Source organism: Rhinolophus ferrumequinum, chromosome 8 (genome assembly GCF_004115265.2).
Source record: "Rhinolophus ferrumequinum isolate MPI-CBG mRhiFer1 chromosome 8, mRhiFer1_v1.p, whole genome shotgun sequence".
Classification (NCBI taxonomy): Eukaryota; Metazoa; Chordata; class Mammalia; order Chiroptera; family Rhinolophidae; genus Rhinolophus; species Rhinolophus ferrumequinum.
This window is the reverse complement of record NC_046291.1, coordinates 48,050,148-48,073,355: the sequence shown is the minus strand read 5'-3', so window position 1 is coordinate 48,073,355 and position 23,208 is coordinate 48,050,148. Positions and strand designations below refer to the sequence as shown.

The following is a 23,208-nucleotide window of genomic DNA, read 5'->3' as shown; positions in this document are numbered from 1 at the left end:
ACCAGTAAAGAGTAACATTAACGGGATCTACTTTGTTAGGGTTGGTGGGAAGATTAAACAAAATGATTTCTGAAAAAGACTTCAGAGAGTGCCTGGCACTCAGTAGGTGCTCAGTAAGCATTAACTACTGTGATTAAGCTCGGAAATGTTACCTGGCGGAAGTTTTCGTAGCTGGTGAGTGGCAGAGCTGGGTCACAGAGAACCTGTTGGAATAACGGCTGCCCCAAGCAGCTACGTATACCCTGGATGTCCTGGGAGCACCGAGAAAGGCACTTAGCTTAGCTTGGAAAATCATGGGAGACCACGGAAGGCTTTCTTAGAGAGCTTGTCAGTCATCATGCCTGTCATCACGTGCACCTGGCTGTCATTTCAACCCTGTGAGTTATTCTAAGAAATCACTAGAATGTAAGCTCCATGAGGACAAGGGCCTGGACAGTTTTTGTTCACTCCTGGATCCTCAGGGCCTACAAACAGTGATGACATGTAGTATGAGCTTAATAAATATTTGTCGAATTGATGAATGAATGAAAAAGATTATCTCATAAAGCTATTCATTAAAAAAGAAACTCTTCAGCCCCTGGTTTCACCTAGATTCTAACTGTTCTGGGATCTTCAAAGTTGCTATTTGGAGAGATTAAGATAAGAAAAACAACAAAAGATGTACATATACACAGTGGAATATTACTCGGCCATAAAAAATAATGAAATCTTACCATTTGCAACAACACGGATGGACCTAGAAGGTATTATGCTAAGTGAAGTAAGTCAGACAAAGACAAATACCATATGATCTCACTTAAATGTGGAATCTAAAGAACAAAACAAATAAACAAGCAAAACAGAATCAGACTCATAGATACAGAGAACAAACTGATGGTTGCCAGATGGGAGGAAGTTGGAGGGCTGGGTGAAAAAAGGTGAAGGGATTGAGAAATACAAATTGGTAGTTACAAAATAGTCATGGGATGTAAAGTACAACATAGGGAATATACCGTGTTTCCCCGAAAATAAGACCTAGCGGACAATCAACTCTAATGCGTGTTTTGGAGCAAAAATCAATATAAGACCCAGTCTTATTTTACTATAATATAAGACTGGGTATAATATAATATAATATAATACCGGGTCTTATATTAATTTTTGCTCCAAAAGACGCATTAGAACTGATTGTCTGGCTAGGTCTTATTTTTGGGGAAATAATATTGTAATAACTATGTATGGTGTCAGATGGGTACTAAATTTATCAGGGTGATCACTTGTAAGTTATATAAATGTCTAACCACTATACCGTATACCTAAAATTAATATAAAATAATATATATATATTTAAATTAAAGTTTATTGGGGTGATAATTGTTAGTAAAGTTACCTAGACTTCAGGTGTACAATTCTGTCATACATTATCTATATCTCACATTGTATGTTCACCACCCAGTCAGTTCCTTTTCCATCACCATATTAATATAAAATAATATTGAATGTCAATTGTAATCGAAAAATACAAATATTAGAAAAAGAGAAAAATAAATTCTTCTTTTGAAAAACAAAACAACATGAAATCTATCCAAGAAAAGCACTGGCAGATTCCTGAATACTAGATTGCAACCTGAATCAAGTGTACAACATTAAAAGCCGTGGGAAATTTAAACACCATTCCCATCCAATATCTGATCTTCCGTCCACTGATAATTGTTATATTTGCTGAGATTATGTTTGATACATGAGACAGAACATCTTTGATGCAAAGTGGAGGCATATTACCTAGGTAGCAAACTCGATGCAGAAAATAATTTTAAAGCAACAACAACAAATCTATGACCTGCGAACCAAATAGCACCATAAGAATAAGTTCCCCAGTGACAGAAAAGTTTAATAGCTAGAGTTGCTGGTGTGAAAGTCTTAAATCTATTGAACCCCAAATCAGTCATAGGCTTCATCTCACGTTATAACAAAACTAGATTTTATTGTATCAGGACCAGAGGGAATACACACTCTCCTGAGGGAATGGCGCATAGAGGAAGGTGGGAGGAATTTTTTTCACAGGGCACAGAAAAATGCGGCACACTAATTTTATTTTTCCTCTACTAACAAAAGTATGCAATTTCATAATAAGTTCTATTTATTCTGGAGTCCCATGGTTTGGCTGTGACCTCAGAAGGTAACAGAGGACTTCCTACACACCATAGTTGTATCAAAACAAACACGGGAAAAGCCTAGTCACTGGTGGAACCGTGGTACATCACACATCTGGTAATATATCTGGTCATTTTAAATGCCGAATAGATGCTTTAAAGTTTAAACCAAAGTACTTTTAATTTTTTTTTTTTAAGTTTCTGAAATTAATGTCTTGAAAGATCAAGAGATGGGGTTAATCATTTTCATAAAGCTGCAAAAGGATTTTTGAAGTGATGATGTGCAAAGGTCACATAACAAAGTTATTATGCCTATTTAATATATTTTAAAAGGTATAAAATTGCACAATGGACATATAGAATCTATCTCTCTGTTCACCATCCAGCTTAGAAATAAAAGCTTTACGCGTCCCGTGGAGGCCCCTGGCGTCTCTGCCCTGCTGAGTCTGCCTCCCTCCCATCACAAGATGGTCAGTTTCTAACTCTTGCATAGTCATCTTCTCATGTAGCCTTGTAATTTTACTAGGTAGATTATGCAAATGTTGCTCTGCATGTTTTATATTTTATAAAAGGTATCATCATAGTGACTGTTTCTTTGGCAATTTGCTTTTTCTCAGTGTTTATGAGATTCATCCAGCTGGCTATGTATACAGCTAGGCCGTTCCTTGTCATTGCTACATGATAGTCCATGTATCAGCATATCCAGGGTGATTTACCCTTTCCCTGCTGATGAAAATGTAGGTTATTTCCAATTTTTTTTTGCTATTATATACTGTGCTGTTATGAACATCTTTGTATACGTCTCTGTGAATTTGTGTGACTCTCCTATCTCTGCCTGTCTGTTTTTTTCTCTGTCTCTGTCTCTGTCTCTGTCTCTGTCTCTGTCTCTCTCTCTCTCTTTCTCTCTCTCTCTCTCTCTCTCTCTCTCTCTCTCTCTCTATATATATATATATATATATATATATATATAGTGGGGACAGAGCCCCAAAAAGCAGTTTCCAGGCTCTCGGCCTCACATAGAAAGGTGCTGGCTCAGGTAGTAAATGGCCATCGACTGTGATCAAATGGCCATCAGCTGTGGCTAGTTGGCCGTCAGCTGTAACCAGTGAGCCATTGGGCACTAATATAACTGCCGTGGCTAGGCTAGCAAGAAAAATGGGAGCTAGCAGGAAGATGGTGGCTGAGCCTGCAAGCGGCGCAGTGAGGGTTGAGAATTGTGTTGCTCCTGGTTCCTGTGTCTCCAACCCAGCCGCCAGCGAGAGTATAGTGGTGTGGCTCCCCTACCTATGGCTCCATGGGTGTTCCTTTTTGGCCTCACCATGTCCTGCGTTCTTGTGTGGGGAGTGGGACCAGAGACCCTGCCTGACACCCCGCCGGCCGCCCCGCATGACATATATATATATATATATATATATATATATATATATATATATATATATATGGAAAATTGCTGGGTCATAGAATGATTTCTTTTCTATATTTAACTTGAGTTTTCATTATAATTACAGACTGTTAAAGGTATATGGGATGGGACCTTTGAGAAAAATCTGCTGTAATTCTCTCAGTTTATAAGTGAGGAAACTCAAGGTAAAGGAAGGTGAAGTTGATTTGCTCTGGGTCCCAGGGGAGTTATGGGAAGATCTAGGTGGACTTCAGGTCCCCAGCCTACCAGTTCTAGCCCATGAGACCATCTTTGTAAACCGTGGGTAGCATGAACCTTGGGGGCCAGATAGACTTGTGTGTGGTGAGAAGAGGCACAGCTGAGGCTGAACCCCTTTATGAGCTGCCCTGGCATTGCAGGCTGCGCTACCAAGTCAGTACCCAGGACTGAGTACCATGGCAGGCACCAGACAGGTCTTTCCATTATCAACAGGGGATGCTCCAAAGAAGAGATGCAGGTGGCCCAGGCCACGTTGGTGGTTCACGGCTCCAGGTAGCTTATTTCTGACATCCTCCTTGGTGATAATCATTAACAAAACAACAATGTGAAAATCACTGTGCTTTTGAGAAGTGAATTTGTTCACACAGCTGCTCCTTCTAGCATCTATATGTGTACGCATATGTAGATTACAGGATCAACAGCATGAGCAAATGCGAATATGCTAAAGATAGGAGCTCTTTTAAAATTATGGAACTGATAAAATGAACAGTTGAAAATCCACAAAATTATATAATACTCCCTGGATCCGGACTCCCTGTCATGAGGAACTGCGTATATCATTAACTTCTCAAGCGGATCACTGGGAACCTTGATTTTCAAGGACAATGGCAAATACCTCGGCTAGTGAAAAGCAACCTACTGGAAAATCTTATTTATAATCAGATATGTTTTTATTCGGCTTTTATCCCGCTCTCCTGACACATGAGCCTCTCAGAAAAATAGCAGTCTTTACAAAAGCATCATTTGAACAGAATTGCTAAAATTACCCTCAAAAATAATTCTAAAGATTGGTACCAGTCACCCATCACTACACTGCAAATCTTTCTGGTTTGTAATTTATCTGCAAGTCACCTTTTATTTGTAAAGCAAGAAATCCCCATTCCTGTGTATATTTTAATCAGGAATATTTTTTGTAAATTTATACATCTATGCGTATATATGTGTGCATGTATATTCTTTATTCTTTATTCTAGCTATTTACCTAACTGTTCTGAATCCACTGAAAGCCCATGAATGTTAGGAAGGTTTTGCTGCTGAGGTAACAAATCATGATTGTGACTCTCCCACAATTTCAACTCTAGAATTATTAGGCAGAGGAGGCAGGCGTGCGTGTGTGCATGGGCGCGAGTGGGTGCAGAGGGGAGCAGCAGATTTGTTCTTGCAGTGCTCTCACAGCTCACGTAAAAGGCCAATCAGACATCTGCAATTGATTGTTAAATGACGATTCTAGAAGGATTTTGGACTTTGGGTGTAAAATCCCCGGACAAGAATAGGAAATTAATATATACATGTTAACTCCAGTACTTAAGACTAAAGGAAAAAAAGTTATATATTTAATTTGGAAAATGAATTATCTCCCTGCTTTAAACTAGCACTGATAACACAAGGGCCAGCTACGACTACAGCGACCTGTGTGATGCTGGGCTGAGGTTGACAGCATGAATAAAATTGGGAAAATGCAGGGCATGGAAAGATTAGAATGACTCTGAAGTTTGAAAATGGCGGAAGATTAGACGCCACAAGGCCCTCACCATCAGGTCAGTCAAACCATAATCACCAGGCCAAGAAGAGGTTTAGGGTGTTGCTAGATGGCACATGCCCCTGTAGCCCCTGTGTTAACTTTGGCCGCAGCATTCATGACGCTATGGTGTTACTGTTCTTCTCTCTTCCCCACTGACTTTGAGTGTTAACCTACCTCTGTCTCCCCCGCAACTAGCACAGAAGCTAACATAAAGAAGGCATCAAAAGGTGCTAGTGGGTGAATGTCTCATTTTTTAAGTTCAGTTGCAATATCATGTGAACGGGGCTACAAGGGTGAATTGATGTAAAAATGCTTTGAAATGCATCAAGAAGTACCAAAATATGTCTTTCATTAACCTACCCCAAGGCCTGTTGTGCTAACATTACAATAATTTCAATGGACTAATTGATCAGGTGCTGTTAAAATATAAGAATGTTTGGGAAAGAGCAACGGGTTAATCCCTGTAAGTCATCACACCTCGCTATGCCGCAATTTATTGTCTTCTTTCCCAGTATGGTGGTTAGTTGAGTGCAGGCAACTGTGGAAGTTGAAAACACTTAATAAATATTTGTTGAGTGATGAATAAATGTATATTCCTGTCTGCATAGAAGTAGAAACACTTGTTGAGACCCTCTTGTATTTTTTAAATAAATTGTTCAAGATATTAACCTAATTTTAAAAGGATGGTCAAACTGTGGCTCCAACAATCCTAGATAATTTAGTACATTTTGGTGTCATTGTCAGATGCTTTTGAGAAATCCTACTTATTGCATACCTTTGGAAAGACAAAGAAACCATTGGACTGAGCATTTTTCCTAATTGCTGATGAATGTTTGTAGAGCACAAAGGGAATGAAAAATTTTCAATTTGAAGATTAATTAATCTGATTAATTTAAAAAACCAACCCAAAAGGCATTTGTAAATGAATTTATAAAATCTGAACTATTGGATAATTCTTGGTTTAAACAGTGGTCTAAGGCAAGGTGGTATGGAGATAAGAGCACAGAAACTTGACTTTGGGCAAATTCTTACCCACTCTAAGCTTAGGTCTCCTTATCTATAGGATGGGGATAACAATAACTACTTTATAAGTTGATCTGAAAAGTAAGTATCCAAAAAGTTTATATTTTGAGAACTTGTTATGTCAGGCAGTGCGCCAAGTTTGGGAGCTCCAAGAGTGAGATGTCTGCATTTATGGGGCTCCCATTCTATTGGCAATACAGGGAGATACCGCAGTGCCTACAACAGCACTGAGCACGGAACAGGCACCTGGCAGACGAGAGATAGTGTTATGTGATAACAACCTGTTGGGGATGGATGCTAAACTATAACGGCTATCTGACAGCAACACCCTCCACCACTGCATGAAAGCTAGAGAACTGCCAACCTCTGATGCCCCAGCTTAGCTCAACTGCAAGCATGGAGCCTGTGACTGCAGTCTGTGCTACACCAGTTAGGTTCCTGAGCAGCTCTAACCTGGGGCCCCCACACCAGCCCTCCATTCTGCTGGCAGAGTCTGCAGTTAGTTGAACTGTTACTGGCTTGCTTCCTAGCGTGCTTGGCACTGGCCTCAGACAGGGGCATACTCAAGTTACTGCTGCCCTGAATGCATGAATGTTCCCAGGACTGGCCTCAGTTTCCCCTTTAGTAGTCTTAAGGTAACAATTATACAACTGCAGAGAGCATGGCAGAATAGTTAAGACGTTTTGGAGTCCAACTCCTTGGCTCAGCTCTCAGCTTTACCATTTCACATTGTGAGCAATCTATTGCATCTCTCCAAACCTGTTTCCTCATGTGCATGTGAGGTCAAGCATAGTATCTATTCTAATGAGACTGCTCCTAGTATTAAATGGGATAAGGTGTAAAGCGATAAAGCTCCTAAGTAAGCACTCAGGAAATAGTAGGAGTTGTTTTTATTGTGAACTACACAAGTTGCATAGGTCGTTTTTGTTGACTTTTATGCAGATAAATATTACAGGACATTTGTGACTTCTATTTGATTTTTTTTTTTCTTTAGCAGCTCATGGTGGCCCATGTGGTGGTTGAACTGGCAACCTTGGTGTTATTAGCACTACGCTCTAACCAACTGAGCTAACCAGCCACCTGCTATTTGTAATTTTAAAGCATGTAATTTTGGATTTCTCTCTCTGCCCACCCCAACAAGCTTCATCTTTTATGTTGTAAATTTAAAAAAATGTTCTGGCTAAATGATTCCTTTATTTATAAGGTATTTTACACGATTAATGTTATTAAATTTTAATTATTTAGATTATTTCAATTTTAATTATTTAAATTGCCAAATTATCTTTCAAATAGGTAATCTCCTTTGGCCACCACAAGGATGACCCGCAGGGATTGGTTTGGGTGATGTGTTTATCCCCATGTTGCTGACCAGGAAACCAAGGCAAAGGGAGATTGAGTGACTCCCTCAAAGTCACATGTCTGGTGACTGATAAGGTGCATCTAATTCCTGGTTGAGATGCTGAAATTACTATTTAATTATCAAAGCCTTATTCGCTGCAGGGACTCAGGAATAGGCACAGAAATCATTTTTAGAAAATGACTCAGCAGAAACTGAAAAATGTTTTCAGTGAGTTGGAAAATCAGACTGAAGAATTAACCCCCAGGCTTAGGTCGTGAAGCCTAGAAATTCACACCGACATGTTTTGTTTTGTTTTGTTTTTTAAACTTGTGAAGTCTGCTTTTATCTGTCATTTGTAGGACAGAATTCTGAGGACACCTAAAGTCATTAGAAATTAGTTACACGTTTTTGTGGTTATTTTGAAAGGGGTTCCATGTTTCCAGGTATCTTACATTTTTGCATGGCAGGAGATCCTGCCCCAAGCAATGAGTCATAAACCCCTCTCCAAAAGGCTAGCCCTTCTTCCTGACAGCTCCGGCCCTTGCCAGGGGAGGAAGCAGTGAGCTGCCTCTTTGGTTGACCTCAGCTGTATCACGACTTTTGATTTGAGTAGTCAGGGCAGAAGAAGCGATGCCAGTCCAGACTTGTAGTCAGTAGTTGTATGGAGCCGCCTCACATGCTCTAGGCCAGCCTTTCTCCAGCCATCGCTTCTTTACCCAGCGCTGCTTCAACCAGTGCCACAGCTCCTGCCTTGCTGGCCCTGTGCCTTGCTTACTTTCTGTCCTGGTGCTGCTCTGACACCATGTGTGGGACTGGATGCTGCAGGAATCCCCAGCCGGTAGGCGTGCATGTCCTGAAAGTGTGGGAGTTAACCCCCATGGAATAACCTTGGCTGATAGAAGATGGAGGCTGGTGGATAATTTTGAGGTGCAGCAGACAAGACTTCAGACAGTCCCTGCAGGATCAAGCTTGGTGGCCCACAGTGGTGACCAGCAAGGGACTGTGTCCTTACAATAGCTTTCCTCCTTGCCGTTTCACTGTTCCAGTCCCCTACAGTCCCCAGTCTCCTATTCATGATGTCACTTCTAAGACAAACGTACCGCTGGTAAGCCCTTGTCTCAGCTCTGCTTCGGGACAGGACACCGGGAACTCACGCTGGTTCTCATAGTGAACCAATTCATGCATGCCTGGGAAGGTCACTATGGCCATATAATTTATCCCCAATTCAAGTGACAACTATTTCTTGATTTTTCTATTAGAGAAGGAATATAATGATGATGGAAAAAGCCCCCAAAGAGGTATGGGTTCCAGTTTAGCCACTAATTATATGTGACCCAAACTATACTATTTAACCTTTTCAAGCTCAGTACGTGATCTACAAAAAAAAGATGACTTAAATTACATCATTTCTAACATCCCTTCCAGTTCCACACTGTATATTTGTGAAATAAAAGCATCTAGGTGACAGTTTGTACTAGCTGCTTTCCCCCTCATTAACCTTAGGGATTGTTTTGGCTAAAAATATGGCAACACGTTAATGCAACTTCAGACAGGCAAGTGAATCACCCTCCTGAAGGTCTAGATTAGAGAATGAGCAGCTATTCAGAACCTCAGTAAACAATAACGCTGACAAAAAGAGAACCAGCCAGCTTCTTTGGGAGTCAGCAGACATTAGCAGGGGCTGCAGCATTAAGATAAGAACAGAGTAATGAGAAAACGAGTTGCAACCAACTTCCTTGACTGCATTCCAGTGGTTACTCAGTCATTCGTCACATCCCTAACAGGGCTTAATAAATGGACTCCAACTGTTGAGATTTTTTTCTTCCTTAGAAGTTACTTGGAAACGTGGCTTGGGAAAATGCTTCTACTTTAAGGAAAATTTGACAAAATCTTGCAAGTGTCAGAGACAGGAAATAAAAACATTAAAGGGATATAGGCTTCTATAAGTCTCAAGTGAAAGATCGATTCAGAAAACGAGGGAAGATCATGGTAGTTAAGTCAAACATGAGAGCCACAAAACATGCAAAATAAATAGGCTATAAAGCAAATGAGGTTGTAGATGTAGCCATTTCTAAGACATACAAGACATTTACAAGATATAAGATGTTTATAAGACACATAACATAGGTATTCTAATCTCCATTTTACACATGAAGAAAAGGGGCTCAGAGAGGTAAATGATTTGTCTGATGACACACAGCTAGGTAATGGCAGAGCTGGGATTTTAATTTTTTAAATATGTTTTTAAAACTAATTAAAATTTATACTTATCAAAGTAATACACGCATAGTTAACAAATCAAACAGTATTAAAAAGCATACAGTTGACCTTTGAGTAATGTGGAGGTTAAGGATCAATCCCATGTAGTTGAAAACCCACATATAACTTTTGACTCTCCAAAAACTTCCACCACCCCTCAGTATCTGCAGTGGATTTGTTCCAGGACCCCTGAAGATACCAAAATCCAGGGATGCTCAAGTCCTTTATATGAAATGGTGTAGAACAATGCATGCAGTCAGCCCTCTGCCACTGCGGAGTCCTGACAGAGGACTGAAAATACTGTTTTTGATCCATGGTTGGTTGAATCCATGGATGTGAAAACCCCAAATACACAGGGCCGACTGTATTTACTGAAAAAAATCTGTATGAGGGAACTGCACAGTGCAAGCCTGTGTCGTTCAAGGGTCAACTGTATTATAAAATAAAGCAGTGTTTTCAATATTGCTGCTTTCTTATTCTTTGACTGTATTTCTCAATGCTTTCATATGATTTTTTTAGTTTGGCCACCATGTTTTTAATCTATACAAGCTCTTTCTTCTCCTGTGGTGTCCCTATTATTTTTTAAAGCATCCTGTTCTTGTTTCATGGATGTAATATCTTACTCCTTAAGGATAGTAACAATAGTTTTCGTGATTTCTTCCACTCCCTGTTTTCTCTGATTCCATTTTTTGTTGTTAGTTTCGGCCTCTGTGTTTCATATGGGAGGGTTTCATCAATGATCTGTGATCCTAGGTATCTGTGTGTAATAGCAAGACATTAAAAGACTAAGCAGGAATTGTATGTATGTGTCGCACAAACTCATTGCATGAGACGTGTTTATACTAAAACATTATTCATTGTTTATCTGAAATGCAAATTTAACTGGGCTTCTTGTATTTCTGTTTGCTAAATCTGACAACCCTGGGTATGTGGATTATGGACTTCTAGCTTCTGGGTGACTAGGCTATGGGCTACGGGGTTTTTAATGCAGACACTCACAGGTTCTTTCTCCCATTTTTCCAGAGAATAAACCTCTGGCCTTCTCCAGGGGTAGGAGAAAGGGGGTTCTCTGGCTATGTTGGTGGAGAACTTCATAGGCTCTGAGTGTTCTGTAACTGACTTTCTAATAATCTCCTTGTTTTAAGCCTTGAGTGTCACAGCCACTTTTCATGGCACTTTTTGTCTCTGAGCCCCAAGCAAGTTCCACAAGGCATACTGGCTTTTCTTTCAGAGTTGCGCTCCTCCGTGGGTCCTACTTTTCACTTCTACTCGGCTAGATCAGTTATCATTCACCAGTTGGCCTTCCACTTTCCACAGATGTATTGACATGTCTTATCAGTTGTTATGTACCCTTTGTCTTCCTCCTTGTAGATTTATGCCTTCTAAATTCATTTACCACTTCAGCAAAGTTTCAGGAGGGAGAAGACATAGACACTTGGGCTCACTATACCAGGTTTAACCAGAATGAGATTTAAATCCAGACCAATAATTCCAAAGCCTTTACTGCTTCCACTGTTACCATGTAATAACCCATGTAGCAGAAGCCAATGATAAATACGTGTGGCACACTGTCAGTTATCTACTCGCGTATCTCTCCTCCCGTTTTTTTCTTAGTAATAGAATCCTTGGTTTTTAGTGGGGCATATGATTACAGATACGTGCTGCTTAACGATGGGGATATGTTATGTAAAACGCATCGTTAGGTGATTTCATCATCGTGTGAACATCATAGAGTACACTTACACAAACCTAGATGGTATAGCCTACCTCATCTTGGCTACACGGTATACCATTGTTGTATATGTGGTTCGTTATTCACCAAACGTTACGTAGCACATGACTACATCCAGAATAAAGGCTTCCTTTCCCAACCTTCCTTCAACTAAGGTATGGCCCAATGACTAAATTGTGATGAATGAAATATAAGTGGAAGTGTTACGTGGAGTTTCCAGAAAATTCTCTTAAAAGATATCTTGCATCACCATTTGGTTGCTTTCTTCTTTGCCCCTTTCTGCTTTCTGCTAGGTAGAATGTGGACATTATGCCTGGAGCTTGAGCTGCTATCTTGGACTAAGGTGGAGACCATGTATTGAAGGTGGCAGTACAGAAAGAAGTAGACTGGGTCCCTGAAGACTTAACATAGTTACTGTACCAACTGTAGATTACTTATCTCCAGACTTTTTTTTAAATGACAGAAAAGTAAGCCACTGTTATTTGGGGTTTTCTGTCCTTTACAGTTAAATCTAATTCTAACTGATACAATGCCAAAGTGCAGTAAAATTTCAGAGTGAGTGACACACGATTCCTAGAAAAGGTGGCAGAAAAGATGAACCTTAAAGGATAATTCAGCCAGATGGGGAAGTGGAGGGCTAAGATTCTATATTGGAACAGTAATATGATTGGGGCAAGAAGGGCACTGCATAAGGAATTTTCAAAGGGTAACATGTAGACCTGTCTGGTTGAAGTAGACAAATCGTGTAGGAAAGAAATGAAAGATAAAAATGAAAAAAGGATGAAGGCAGTTTATAGAGGGCCTTGAAAGTCAAACCAAGTTTAGAGGTTGCTTTGAAAGCAATGAAACTACTGAAGTCTTTTGAAATGGAAATAGGAGACACAGGTCTTGAATGGAGGGAAGCTGAGAGCGAAGAATTTCAGAGTCTTCTATATACCTATTTATGTAAAGGTATTATAGAGATGAAGTCAGGGGAGTGAATCTAAGTACAGTAAAAAAAGAAGAACACAGGTTCAAGAACTCATACATGGGAGGAAGGAGAAAAGAAACTCACAAAGGATCCAGAAAAGGAGAAAGGCAGCTGGATGTTGAGGAAGAAAAGAGAGTAGAAACTGACAATGAGAAGTCAGTAAACCTTCAGATGTCTCAAAGAAGCTAGAAAATAGCAGACATGAGTAAAGATCATTGAATTTGGGGACAAGGAAGTCTCTGGTGACTTCTGAAAGTACAATTTTGATAGAATGTGAAGGTGGATGTGGCTCGTTAAGGCATAAATGTATGTTAGAAAAATAAAGGTACTAATGTGCTCCATTTATTTTAAAAGGTAGGCAGTAAAAGAAAGGTAAATTGAAAAGCAATTAAAGATCTCCATCAGGTCAAGTGAAATAATTTTTTAAGGAAGGGAAGTTTGTCTTTAAGAGAAAACTGTGCATATCAGTGAAGAAAGAGATTTCCAGGCTGCCAAGAGACGTGGTACCTGATGGAGCAGGTCTAAGAGGAAACGAGAGAGATGGAATTTCCAGTTCAGATGAAGGCCTGAAATTGGAGACAAAAGGGGGACAGCCTTCTGAGAAAGAGAGATAGAGGAGAGGCAAGAAATGAAGGCTTGGATTTCTAGTCAACCTTTTAGCAACAAATCTTTTCAATTAGCACCATCAATGCTATTATAGATCTTACCAGAAGAAATAATAGTTTAAAAGAGCAATCTTAGTCTTTAAAATAAAAATGGCCATCACTTAGTTTCAGAGTAAAAAATCTCAAACAAGGCTCATAAAACGGAAGAAAGATATAAATCTCTTGATCGTAGTCCTAATTTGCTTGTTTTACAGATACCACGTTAATGAAGTTCATTTAGATGAGAGAAAAACAAGAAAAACACATTGATACCAGTGCTAGAATAATAAGCAACCTCCAATATGGACCTGAAAATTAATTACAGGTTGAAATTTTAGATATCCATTTGTCAAAGGGATCAAATGCCAATACCTACTCAAAGTACAGCGTGAGGTCTGTTGCCAGTATTGACTGCTTCAAAAGTTGCATAAGGTCACTATATTCCTTGGAGGACAAATTAGCAAAGATGTTGTGACCCTGTAATGAGAAAGTGAAAAGTCACAAAAGACAACATTAAATCTGAGGTTGTTGAGTACATGTTTTTCCTATATTAAATATATATATTTGTATATGGGAACATGATAAAACAATTAAAAAAAAGCTTAATGTAACTGTGTGCAAATACAAACCGACTCCCTGGCAAACATAGCAAAGCCAGAAAGTGCAATCATTTCTGAGGAGGACAACCAAGGGACACCATTTCCTGTGGAATTACTGAGTGTAGAAGCTGACAAATCTTTCTGACCCTAAAATAAATTCTAGCTTCATTATTAAGGACTTAGGTGCCATTTTGGAAGTACCTGCTATGGCAAAAAATGACTTCAAGGAGGAGAAAAAATATTAGACCAGTGGTTCTTAACTGGAGGAGACTTGAGCAATGGGGGCTTTTGGCAATGTTTAGAGACATTTTTGATTATCACACTGAGGGGGTGCTACTGGAATCTGGAGAAAAGGCCAGGGATGCTACTAAACATCCCACAATGCAGAAGGCAGTCCGAACCACAAAGATTTACATGGCCCAACAAGTTAAAACTACTAAAATTGAGCAACCCTTTAAAGATCCATCTTGATGAAGTATGTGATAGATTAAATTCGGTACATAATTACTGAGTAGCTAGAATGTATAAGGTACTGTTCTTGGCATAGTTCTTGGAACTCTAAAGAGGACTTTGACCTAGCAAAACTTGCAAATACAGCTCTATCTCCAGACCTTTGAAAAGCACACTTCTTTTCATCAAAATTTATTTTAGTCACACTAGGCAGCTCTACAACGTCTTTAGTAAAGTGAAAAATCCTTCTATGAAGTGGCTGAAAATCTACTTAATTTGCTTTGATAGTCAAGGACTTTTTTATTTATCAGGTTTTCTTAGCATGAAATACCAACTCATAAACATGTGGCCTGGGGACTGACCAGCTTTAACCGTAGTGTTGAGAGCCAGAAGATGATGCAGAAAGAAGTGGGTGGAATGACTGCCTGAGAACAAACTATTCTCCAACGAGAGGTAAATTAATTCTTTCAGGGAAACAGAATATCAATTAGCAAATTACCGCCTACCAGGCACCAGATGATAATCTGCTCCCTGAGTTAATTTATCTCATTGGGTGAAACCGCCACTCCTAAAAGACTAGAGTATATTGGTTCTACCAGGGAGCAGGTCCAATATTAATAATAATTTTCAAATGAACTCTTCCAGACCCTTAATTCAGTCATTTAGGAAGAAGACAAATAACTAAACGAATGCCACACCATAATTCTGCCTGGGTTTCTTTGCCTGAGCCTTGTCCCACGGATCAATCACAGACTGGTGCACTGGGGCCTGGGAAGAAGTGGTTGGAAGCTATGGAACTGTAGTCACATGTCTACCATCCCCCAGGAAAGAAATACAGGCATACCTCACTTTATTACACTTCACTTTATTGCGCTTCACAGATGTTGCGTTTTTTACAAACTGAAGGCAAGAGACCCTCACCAGCAAAAAGATTAGGACTCACTCTATTGCAATACTCGCTTTATTGCGGTGGTCTGGACCTGAACCTGCAAAATCTCCAAGGTATGCCTGGATAGATATTATGAGCAAGTTACAGTACAAACTAACGTGAGGTCCAGGAGAAAGCTGGTCTGAATTTGAGGCTCTTGATTATTTTGTGAGAGAGTGCATTTGACTACTTTTTAAGGACAGGTAGTAACTAACACAAGTTACAGCTAACAGAGTGACAAAGCGAGCCAGATCAGCCTTAATAATAATAAAAAAGTTAATTTGCAATCAGTGTATTGTTTAGATGCAATTGGCCTCCTCCAGTGCCTCAAGGGTTTGATGAAATAGATTTGTCTCCCTGAAATACTGCTTCCACTTGTTTATGGAGGAGTGTGGTACTGATGGAAAGAGAACCAAATGGAGGGAGAAAGGTCTGGGGCAACTTTCACGAAGCCATCTAACCTCTCTGTGCCTTTGCATCATTTGGAAAGTGGGTTGATAATGACTTCTGCAGTTTTTGCCTTTCTGGTAGGCAGGATGAGGGTGGGGGGGGCAGGGCCTGCATGCTTCTGTTTTTACTAACCTGCATTCTTCAAAGGTAACTCCGAAGCGAAGGGCAGCTGGATGTATTTTGTTTGTATGAAAACAAATTCTGAGTTAGTGGGGTTTATTTCCAGACAAACAAATGATTTTTCAAGAAAACCTTGACATCCTGTGTATAATCCCTGTTATTACAAACAAAGGTGGGAGTTTCTGGGGTCCGAGGTATAAATCCCTCATCTTAGTAGCACAGAAGACATAGTCTGAACCCAATTCCTCCTGTTCCTACTTCCCTCTTGCACAGCACTTGGCTAAAACAGGTTTTCATAGGAAAATTCCTGAGCCACAGATGCCGGGATGCTGGTTTCTGTCAGAGTTACCGAGAGCCTGACCCTTGATGTTTCCTTCCCAACTGAAAATATATCTCCCCCAGTGGGATCGCTCTTCCCCAGCTGCATCCAGGTTCCGGAGTGCTGACTCTCCTTTATGGGGTCGAAGAAAGCTTTCATGATATTGCAAAAGACATGCTTTCTCAAGATAGACTGGAGGAAAAAAACCTCCATATTTAATGATGCTATTCCAGCGAAGCAGGGCCTTAATGATGATAATAATAATAATTAATGGCACAGCTAGAGAACTGACAAATAATGGGGAACAGATGATCCCTTCCTGGCCTCAAAAAAAAAAAAAAAGAAAAAGAAAAAAGAAAAAAAAGTCTGTACGCCTGTAGAAAATTAAACAGATCCTTTCCTGGCAATTTCAAACTCATACATGCCTCAGCCAGAGTCAGTAAGTGGTTTTTCTTTTTCTCCATGGAGAACTAAAAGTATAAAAGTACTTCCAAGTCCTGCAATGCCACATGCAGCAAAATAAGGCATATGGCCTTAGCCCTGGGTCTCAAGTTTAGCTGCAATTCTCACTTTCAAACTAGTCCCACCAGCAATTTAAAGTTTTTATTTTTTATAGGTTTCTCAATTGTGCTAATAAAGTGTAACTTTCTCACCCTGTTTCTGCTTCTGCCATCTTTCAAAATGGCTTCGGGTTTCACAAAATGGGAAGGTTGGGCCACTCAATGCTTGGATTGAGTCACGGTGTTAGAGGGATCTATCCCCCTTACGGAAGGGGACAAGCACTGGGCAGTCACCTCTGCCAAGTGAATCTGAAAAGCCTCCAAACCAATAATAAAATCCAAATGAATCAGCTCAGGTAGAAATGGAATGAGATCCTTGTTCAGGCATCTGAACGAATAAAAAAGCTATGAAAGAAACATCTTTAGCTGGGCTTAAAAATCTTGTTCCTCTTCTCTGTGTCTACCTGTGACACTACAAAGAAAGAGAGGTCGGAAACATAGTTCCATTGGCTTTGTGTCAAGGGAAGAAGCAGGACATTAGGTCTGTACCTCACTTTGAAGGATCATCACGGCGTGGTTGAAATGGTGGTGCTCTAAGGTAGCAGAGGTGCCATAGAGTTGAGCCAGGGCAGAGCCACTCCTGAAAGAGAACAGAAGGGTCAGTGATGGAGGCCCATTACCTGTCAACGATCACCCCACACCAGCTCTTTGGATCAAGCTGCTTCTCGTGCTTTGGCCAAGGACCATGAGCCGATACACTCTCAGGTAACTGCTTGTGTAGTTCACTAATCTGTTAAATCAACCTTTCAGGAATCTTCTATGTGTTAGGCTAGATGCTGTGGATGATACAATAGTGAATAAGACATAGTTCATGACTCTAACAAATTTAATAGTAAAGGAGATGAAATGTGATCATAGGGAAAATAATGCACATAACACACAATACGAATACCACAGAGAGTGTTCCATGTTCAGTGGATGATCTGAAGACAACAGACATAATTTCTGGCTTTGGGGATCAGGATAGGCTGCATGCACTAAATCTTACATAACTTCTGAGTGTCCAGAACAATTGTCTTATACCAAATGTATCTGACTCTTCATGGGAAAAGACCTTGTGAATATTTCACATTTTATCAACGTTACATGTAAGGTTTACAAGCTTCTCCTAAGGTTTTCCAGCCCACAGTCCCACTATGATATCTCAGTGGAGAACTCTGGAAAGTTTCCTAAATTTGGAGTCAGACCTCTGCTCTTGGTTATAGCTTTGGGCAGTTAGTTAGTCATATTAAACTTCAGTTTCTTTGTGTCTAAAATTATGATAATGCTATCTACCTCACCTGTTATTTTTGAGAATACAATAAAATATCTGAAAGAGCCTATCGCAGTACCTGGCATGTAGTAGATTGTAGTCTATATTAATAATTAAAACTCATATAAATTTTTCCATTTTAAATAAATAAAATGTTAGTTGATCCTTGCAAGTATTATTCTGAATTATCTTTACATTTTGCTTACGTAGAACAAACCATTTCTCAACAATGTCAGTTCGGCAAAGTGTTTATTTAAAACGTTCAAGTGTATTCATTTCCAATTCTTTTGGTGTGGGATTAAAAGCATCTTAAAACTCAAAAGAGATCCAGAGATGTCTAAGGTTTAAAGTGCAGTAATAGGACTCTGTTGAAGACATATCCAAGTTCTTGTGTTCTTTCTTACTCATTGCAAAGAGTTTGGACATTGAAAGGGCAATTTAGCCTTAACTTGGAAACACTGGAGATTGACAGCTCACAATCTGCTCTGCTAGTGAGAGGAGCAAACACTGCATTGAAGTGCTCTGTGGAGGATTTCGGTCACCAGCTGCCCTCTAGTGTGAGGCAGCCCAAGATCGTGGCCAGTTGGAAAGACTCAGAACTGACCACGTGTTGGAGAAAACACAGCCGGGTAGGTTCTGTAGGGATTATTATGAATAGGGGTTCTTAAATGGGCACTAGATTTTAATCAGGCATGTGTTATTTCTTTAAATCTTACCTTAATCTATATCATTTAATAAGTGAACATTTGTTAGGCTAATCTTAGTAATCGGTGATTAATATTTAATGTTAGTTACTATTTTTCTAACAGAGTTCATTTTTATGAAAATACATTTTTCAGAAAGCACACTATATTGTGTCTTGGCTATATTTGTCTTGGCTTCTGAATTTCTAGGATGTTTTATATGCATATCACATCCTAATGCTTGGCACGGAGTAGGTGCTTAAAAGAATATTAGCTGCTTGGCTAATAAGCTTGCAGTAGTATGTCTAGAGATTATAGTTAAAATTGGAAGGTTGGCAGTAATAAGTGTGTTAACATATTTTATAATAATGTTATTAATAATAATAGCTATCCTGAGTAAGTACCTATCATGCACTAGGCAACAGATGAACAACTTCATATGTTATTTCATCTAGTCCTGACAACGACCATGAAATGGTATTGTCTTCTCACTTTACAGATGAGGAAACCAAGGCTCAGAGAAGTTCTGCTACTTTTCCAAGGTCATAAAGCTAGTAAGTAAAGTTCTGGATTAGAATCCAAATTTTTAAGCTTCTACTCATTGCATAAAGAGAAAACTAATTATAACTCACACATTTCTGATATTCCATTCTCAATTTTTGCCAAGCTGGTTGTCATCAATGAAAGAAGAGTTCATAATTTAATTCAGAATTCTACTGGTATAACTGCTAACCACAGGCTCAGACTTCTGTGATTTGTTTCTACTAATCAGCCATGCCCAGATGTCTCTCTTACTGGTGTGAATCCTGATAACAGAGTCATTGATGTAAAGTAGGGTCAAGATGCAAAAATATTATCTCTTCCTTCATCGCATTGATTTAGCAGATCTGATAAAGGTAAATCAGCTAGACGACCACAAATCATTTTATATATATTTTTCCAGTATGAGTAGGATGTTTCCTCCTTAACCGGGGAACAGCTTATAACAAATACCCTGGTGCCTCTTATGCTGTCCTTCTCCCTCTCCCCCAGGTCCACATGGCTTCTGAACTGCTGCATTTCATCAGAAGGACTCTTAGGGTGTTCGTACAAATGCAGCCTGTGACTGCCTGTGTTTTGGGCATCTTCATCATCAGACTCCCTCTTTGTTCCCTTTTTCAATTCCATCGTATGTTCTCCTCACCCTCACACAATACTGAGTGAATCACAAAAATACAATTTTGCCACTGAACCAGACAAATGCTATGAAAGTTCAGGAGGACGCTGTGATTAATTAACTAATACATTCAGTCATTCATCTAACGTTCATTCAACAAACAAGTATTGATGACTTATGATGCCAGGCTGCAAGCACGTGGAATACAAAGATAAGTAAGACATCATCTTGCCCTCAGGAAGTTCACAGTCTCCTATAATTGTGTAGGAGACTTTCTCTGACCAGACTTACACTAACAATGCTCACCTTTCTGCAAGCAAGGTGCCATCTTAGCATTCGTACAATGGAACATGGCACTAACTCTACTTTGAGTTTTCTAGAATAAAATCTTCTAAGGAAGAATGCTTCCATTTCTTTATGGATTCTTTATTTACACTATTAGAGTTGGTTTCTGTCAGATTTTCTAAGACTGCAAAACCTTTTGGTGCTCTTTCTCTGAGGCCAAGTCTCACTGAGCGTTCTGCCTAGACCTGAGGTGTACACACATGCTGTGAATTTCCTGGGATGGCAACAGTGAAGTCTACGCTGATAAAAATTGTTTTAAGTGGCAAAAACGTATCTGTTAGGATAAACTTTATCAAAAAGGATTCTACAGAACACTAGTTCTTTGGAATGTCAAATGGCATTATGAGCAGAAATAAAGAGGGTCCCACGGTCAAATATGTTTGGGAAATGCTGGGTTTAAAACGTTAAACTGTTTCCTCCCTGTAGAATTTCCCAGCAGCATCAGGAGGTGAAAATACGGGTTGTGATTCTGCAGGAGGGAAATGTGATATGCAGCATTAACCAATCTTACTTGATTATAAAATCATTGTTTAAAAGAGGCTATGTCTTTCATGCAGTATACTTTGTGTAAAGGCATACTTCCACTTTTTCATGTAAAATATGAACAAAAAACAAAACCGCCCCAAATCAATCACCTATGGAAAAAATTGACTTTAACACCACACCTCATTTTAATTGTCTGTGGTAAGTATATCCATCACATAAGAAGCTTGGGGCAAACACACTTTAATAGTAAATATATATATATATACATATATATATATGGTGTGTGTGTGTGTGTGTGTGTGTGTGTGTGTGGAGAGAGGAGGAGAGAAGGAGGAAGAGAAGAGTCTCCAAATTCCATAAGCACAGGAATATTTATGCATGTGATTATTCATGATGCTTATTATTGATTAGGTCACCCGAACATACTAAAGGTTTTCCTTTCCAGACAGGCAGCACACTGCGGGGAAACTTATTAAAAAGGAAAGTCAGAGTGAAAATTCTGTCCCTACAGGCATTTGGCACTTTGCACAGGCACCAAAGAAAAGGTGTGCAAATGGAAATGTACCTTCATAACTTCCCGAGATATGCATATGCTTTGAAAAAGTGACTTAACGGAAATGTGCAGCCATGACTTAACAGGAAACTTTAAGAAGGAAAACTATGAAAGGTAATTAGGAAATTGAGAATTGTTGGAAGGTGGCGAGCAATGGGATTAGGCTGTCATGGCAGATTAATGTGCCCCAGTATTTCACTTCTGGGACCTGGCCGAAAGCGACAAGATGGGTTTTCATTCCCAAGAAATGAGTATAAGAGATTATGCTAGAAATGAATAGAAGAAGTCTCCTAGGAGAATATACTACAAAGCTGCTCGGTACTGATATTTAATCATCAGGGGCAGCTGTAATAGAGAGGGGGATGAGTGGGAAATGCTGTCCCTGGAGAAAACAGGAGAGAGGTGTTAACAGAGCAATTTCAAAGCACTGTGGGATCGCTGCCCTCTCTATCATTCATTGCACGTACTCCAATACTTAAAAATTAAGAATAAAATATGAAAATGCAAAGGTTCACTTATCAGAAAGGCTAAGAGAATAAATCATATCGTGCTATAACTAAAGTCACAACTTTTTATTGTAGGGGCATTTTGCATTTTATATAGTAATTTGTCCCTTGCTAAATGTCTCCTGTTTTTTTTATAGTCTTATATATGAAAAAAAGGTAGCATATGTTTTGCTTTACATAATAATTGGTGCATTTAAATTCCATTTCCAAATCAGTTGAAAGTTGGGAATCAGACTGTGAATAATTTAAGGGAAGGCACTGTTTGTTATCCATCTTTATTTCTCCCACAATGCCTAGCACAGTGCCTTGCAAATAGAAAGCACTCAATTATTGGGGAATAAGAAAGGAAATAAAGATACAGATTTCTTCCTAGGGATTTTCTAAACAGTGGCACACTTACTGAATAAATCTTACTCAAATCAATACAAAGATATTTCCTTTACCATGACATAACAGGTCTTTATCAGCATACATTGCCAAAGGAAATTTTATAATTGCGGTTTTGCAATTATGTTTTACCTTTTAAACTGCAATTACTTTTGCACCAACCTAATAACTGAGGTTGGTTGGCAGTGGCACTCGGGGTCCTAAGTTCCACCAGATAGAGGCAGGACTATCCCATTCCTTAGTCCTCTTGAGGATACACATCAGACCATCTTGGAACAAGCAGATTTGATCATATGGTATGAGGATGCAAAAAATAAATAAATGAAATAAAATTTGAGTTTTCGTACCAGCGACTTAATACCTATCTAATATGTATGAAAACAGTTTAATCTTACTCAAGTAACCTAGGATTTGGGTATCTCAGTTCCACTTTTGTAAAATTAAGGTGTTGAAAAATATTAGTACCAAGGTCTAGTTTAATTCTAATGATTTTTATAGTTCCACGTCTTGATTTTCTGGATGTCAAAACATATTTTAGTTTTCCATAGCTCATGTATATGGCAAGTCAGCCAATAAACTGGAAGCTCAAAGGCCCAAAATAAATATCACTGGTCATGGGAGACAGTAGGATGTGGTGGTTAAAGAATGGCTTTTGGAATTAGATAGCTCGGGTCTAAACACCACTCTGCCATATTCTGGATGTACGAATTTGGGCGAGTTATTTACTTCCTGAAGCTTAGTTCCTCCCATAAAATGGAGACAATAATACCTATCCTCCACGTATGTGGGTGGGTGCTTAAGATAGCGAAGAACAAGTAAATTGTACTTCTTCTCATTGTCTCAGGGCCTGTTAGTTGCAAAGCGCAGAAATGAATTAGAACCAGCTTCACTAAAAAATGGTTGATTAAATGGGGCCAGGAACTCTGAGGGAGCTCAATTATCACAAGTATGGTTGGGTCTCCTGGAAATAGGAGTAGAGATATGGAAAGCCAGGAATCAAGTCTGCTTTATCTCTGTTTCTCTAAGGTTGTACAGTCTCTTTTTTCTGCTTCTCTCCGAGAATCTACTTTCTTCTCTCTGAAGATTTGCTTTCTTATTTCTCTTATCCACTTGGGATGTGGTCATTCATAGCT

At 39.3% G+C, this 23,208-nt stretch overlaps 1 protein-coding gene across 1 annotated transcript in view; it reads right to left on the bottom strand.

Moving 5' to 3' along the window:
• The window catches only part of PDE11A (phosphodiesterase 11A), a 319,917-nt gene that overhangs the window by 49,517 nt on the left and 247,192 nt on the right, over positions 1 to 23,208 (bottom strand). Inside the window, exons 14-15 of the mRNA XM_033111416.1 lie at positions 17,197 to 17,287; positions 13,658 to 13,758 (exon numbers count right to left, since the gene is read on the bottom strand). Of these exons, the coding sequence (XP_032967307.1) occupies positions 13,658 to 13,758; positions 17,197 to 17,287 (192 nt within the window). The remainder of the gene's footprint in view (positions 1 to 13,657; positions 13,759 to 17,196; positions 17,288 to 23,208) is intronic.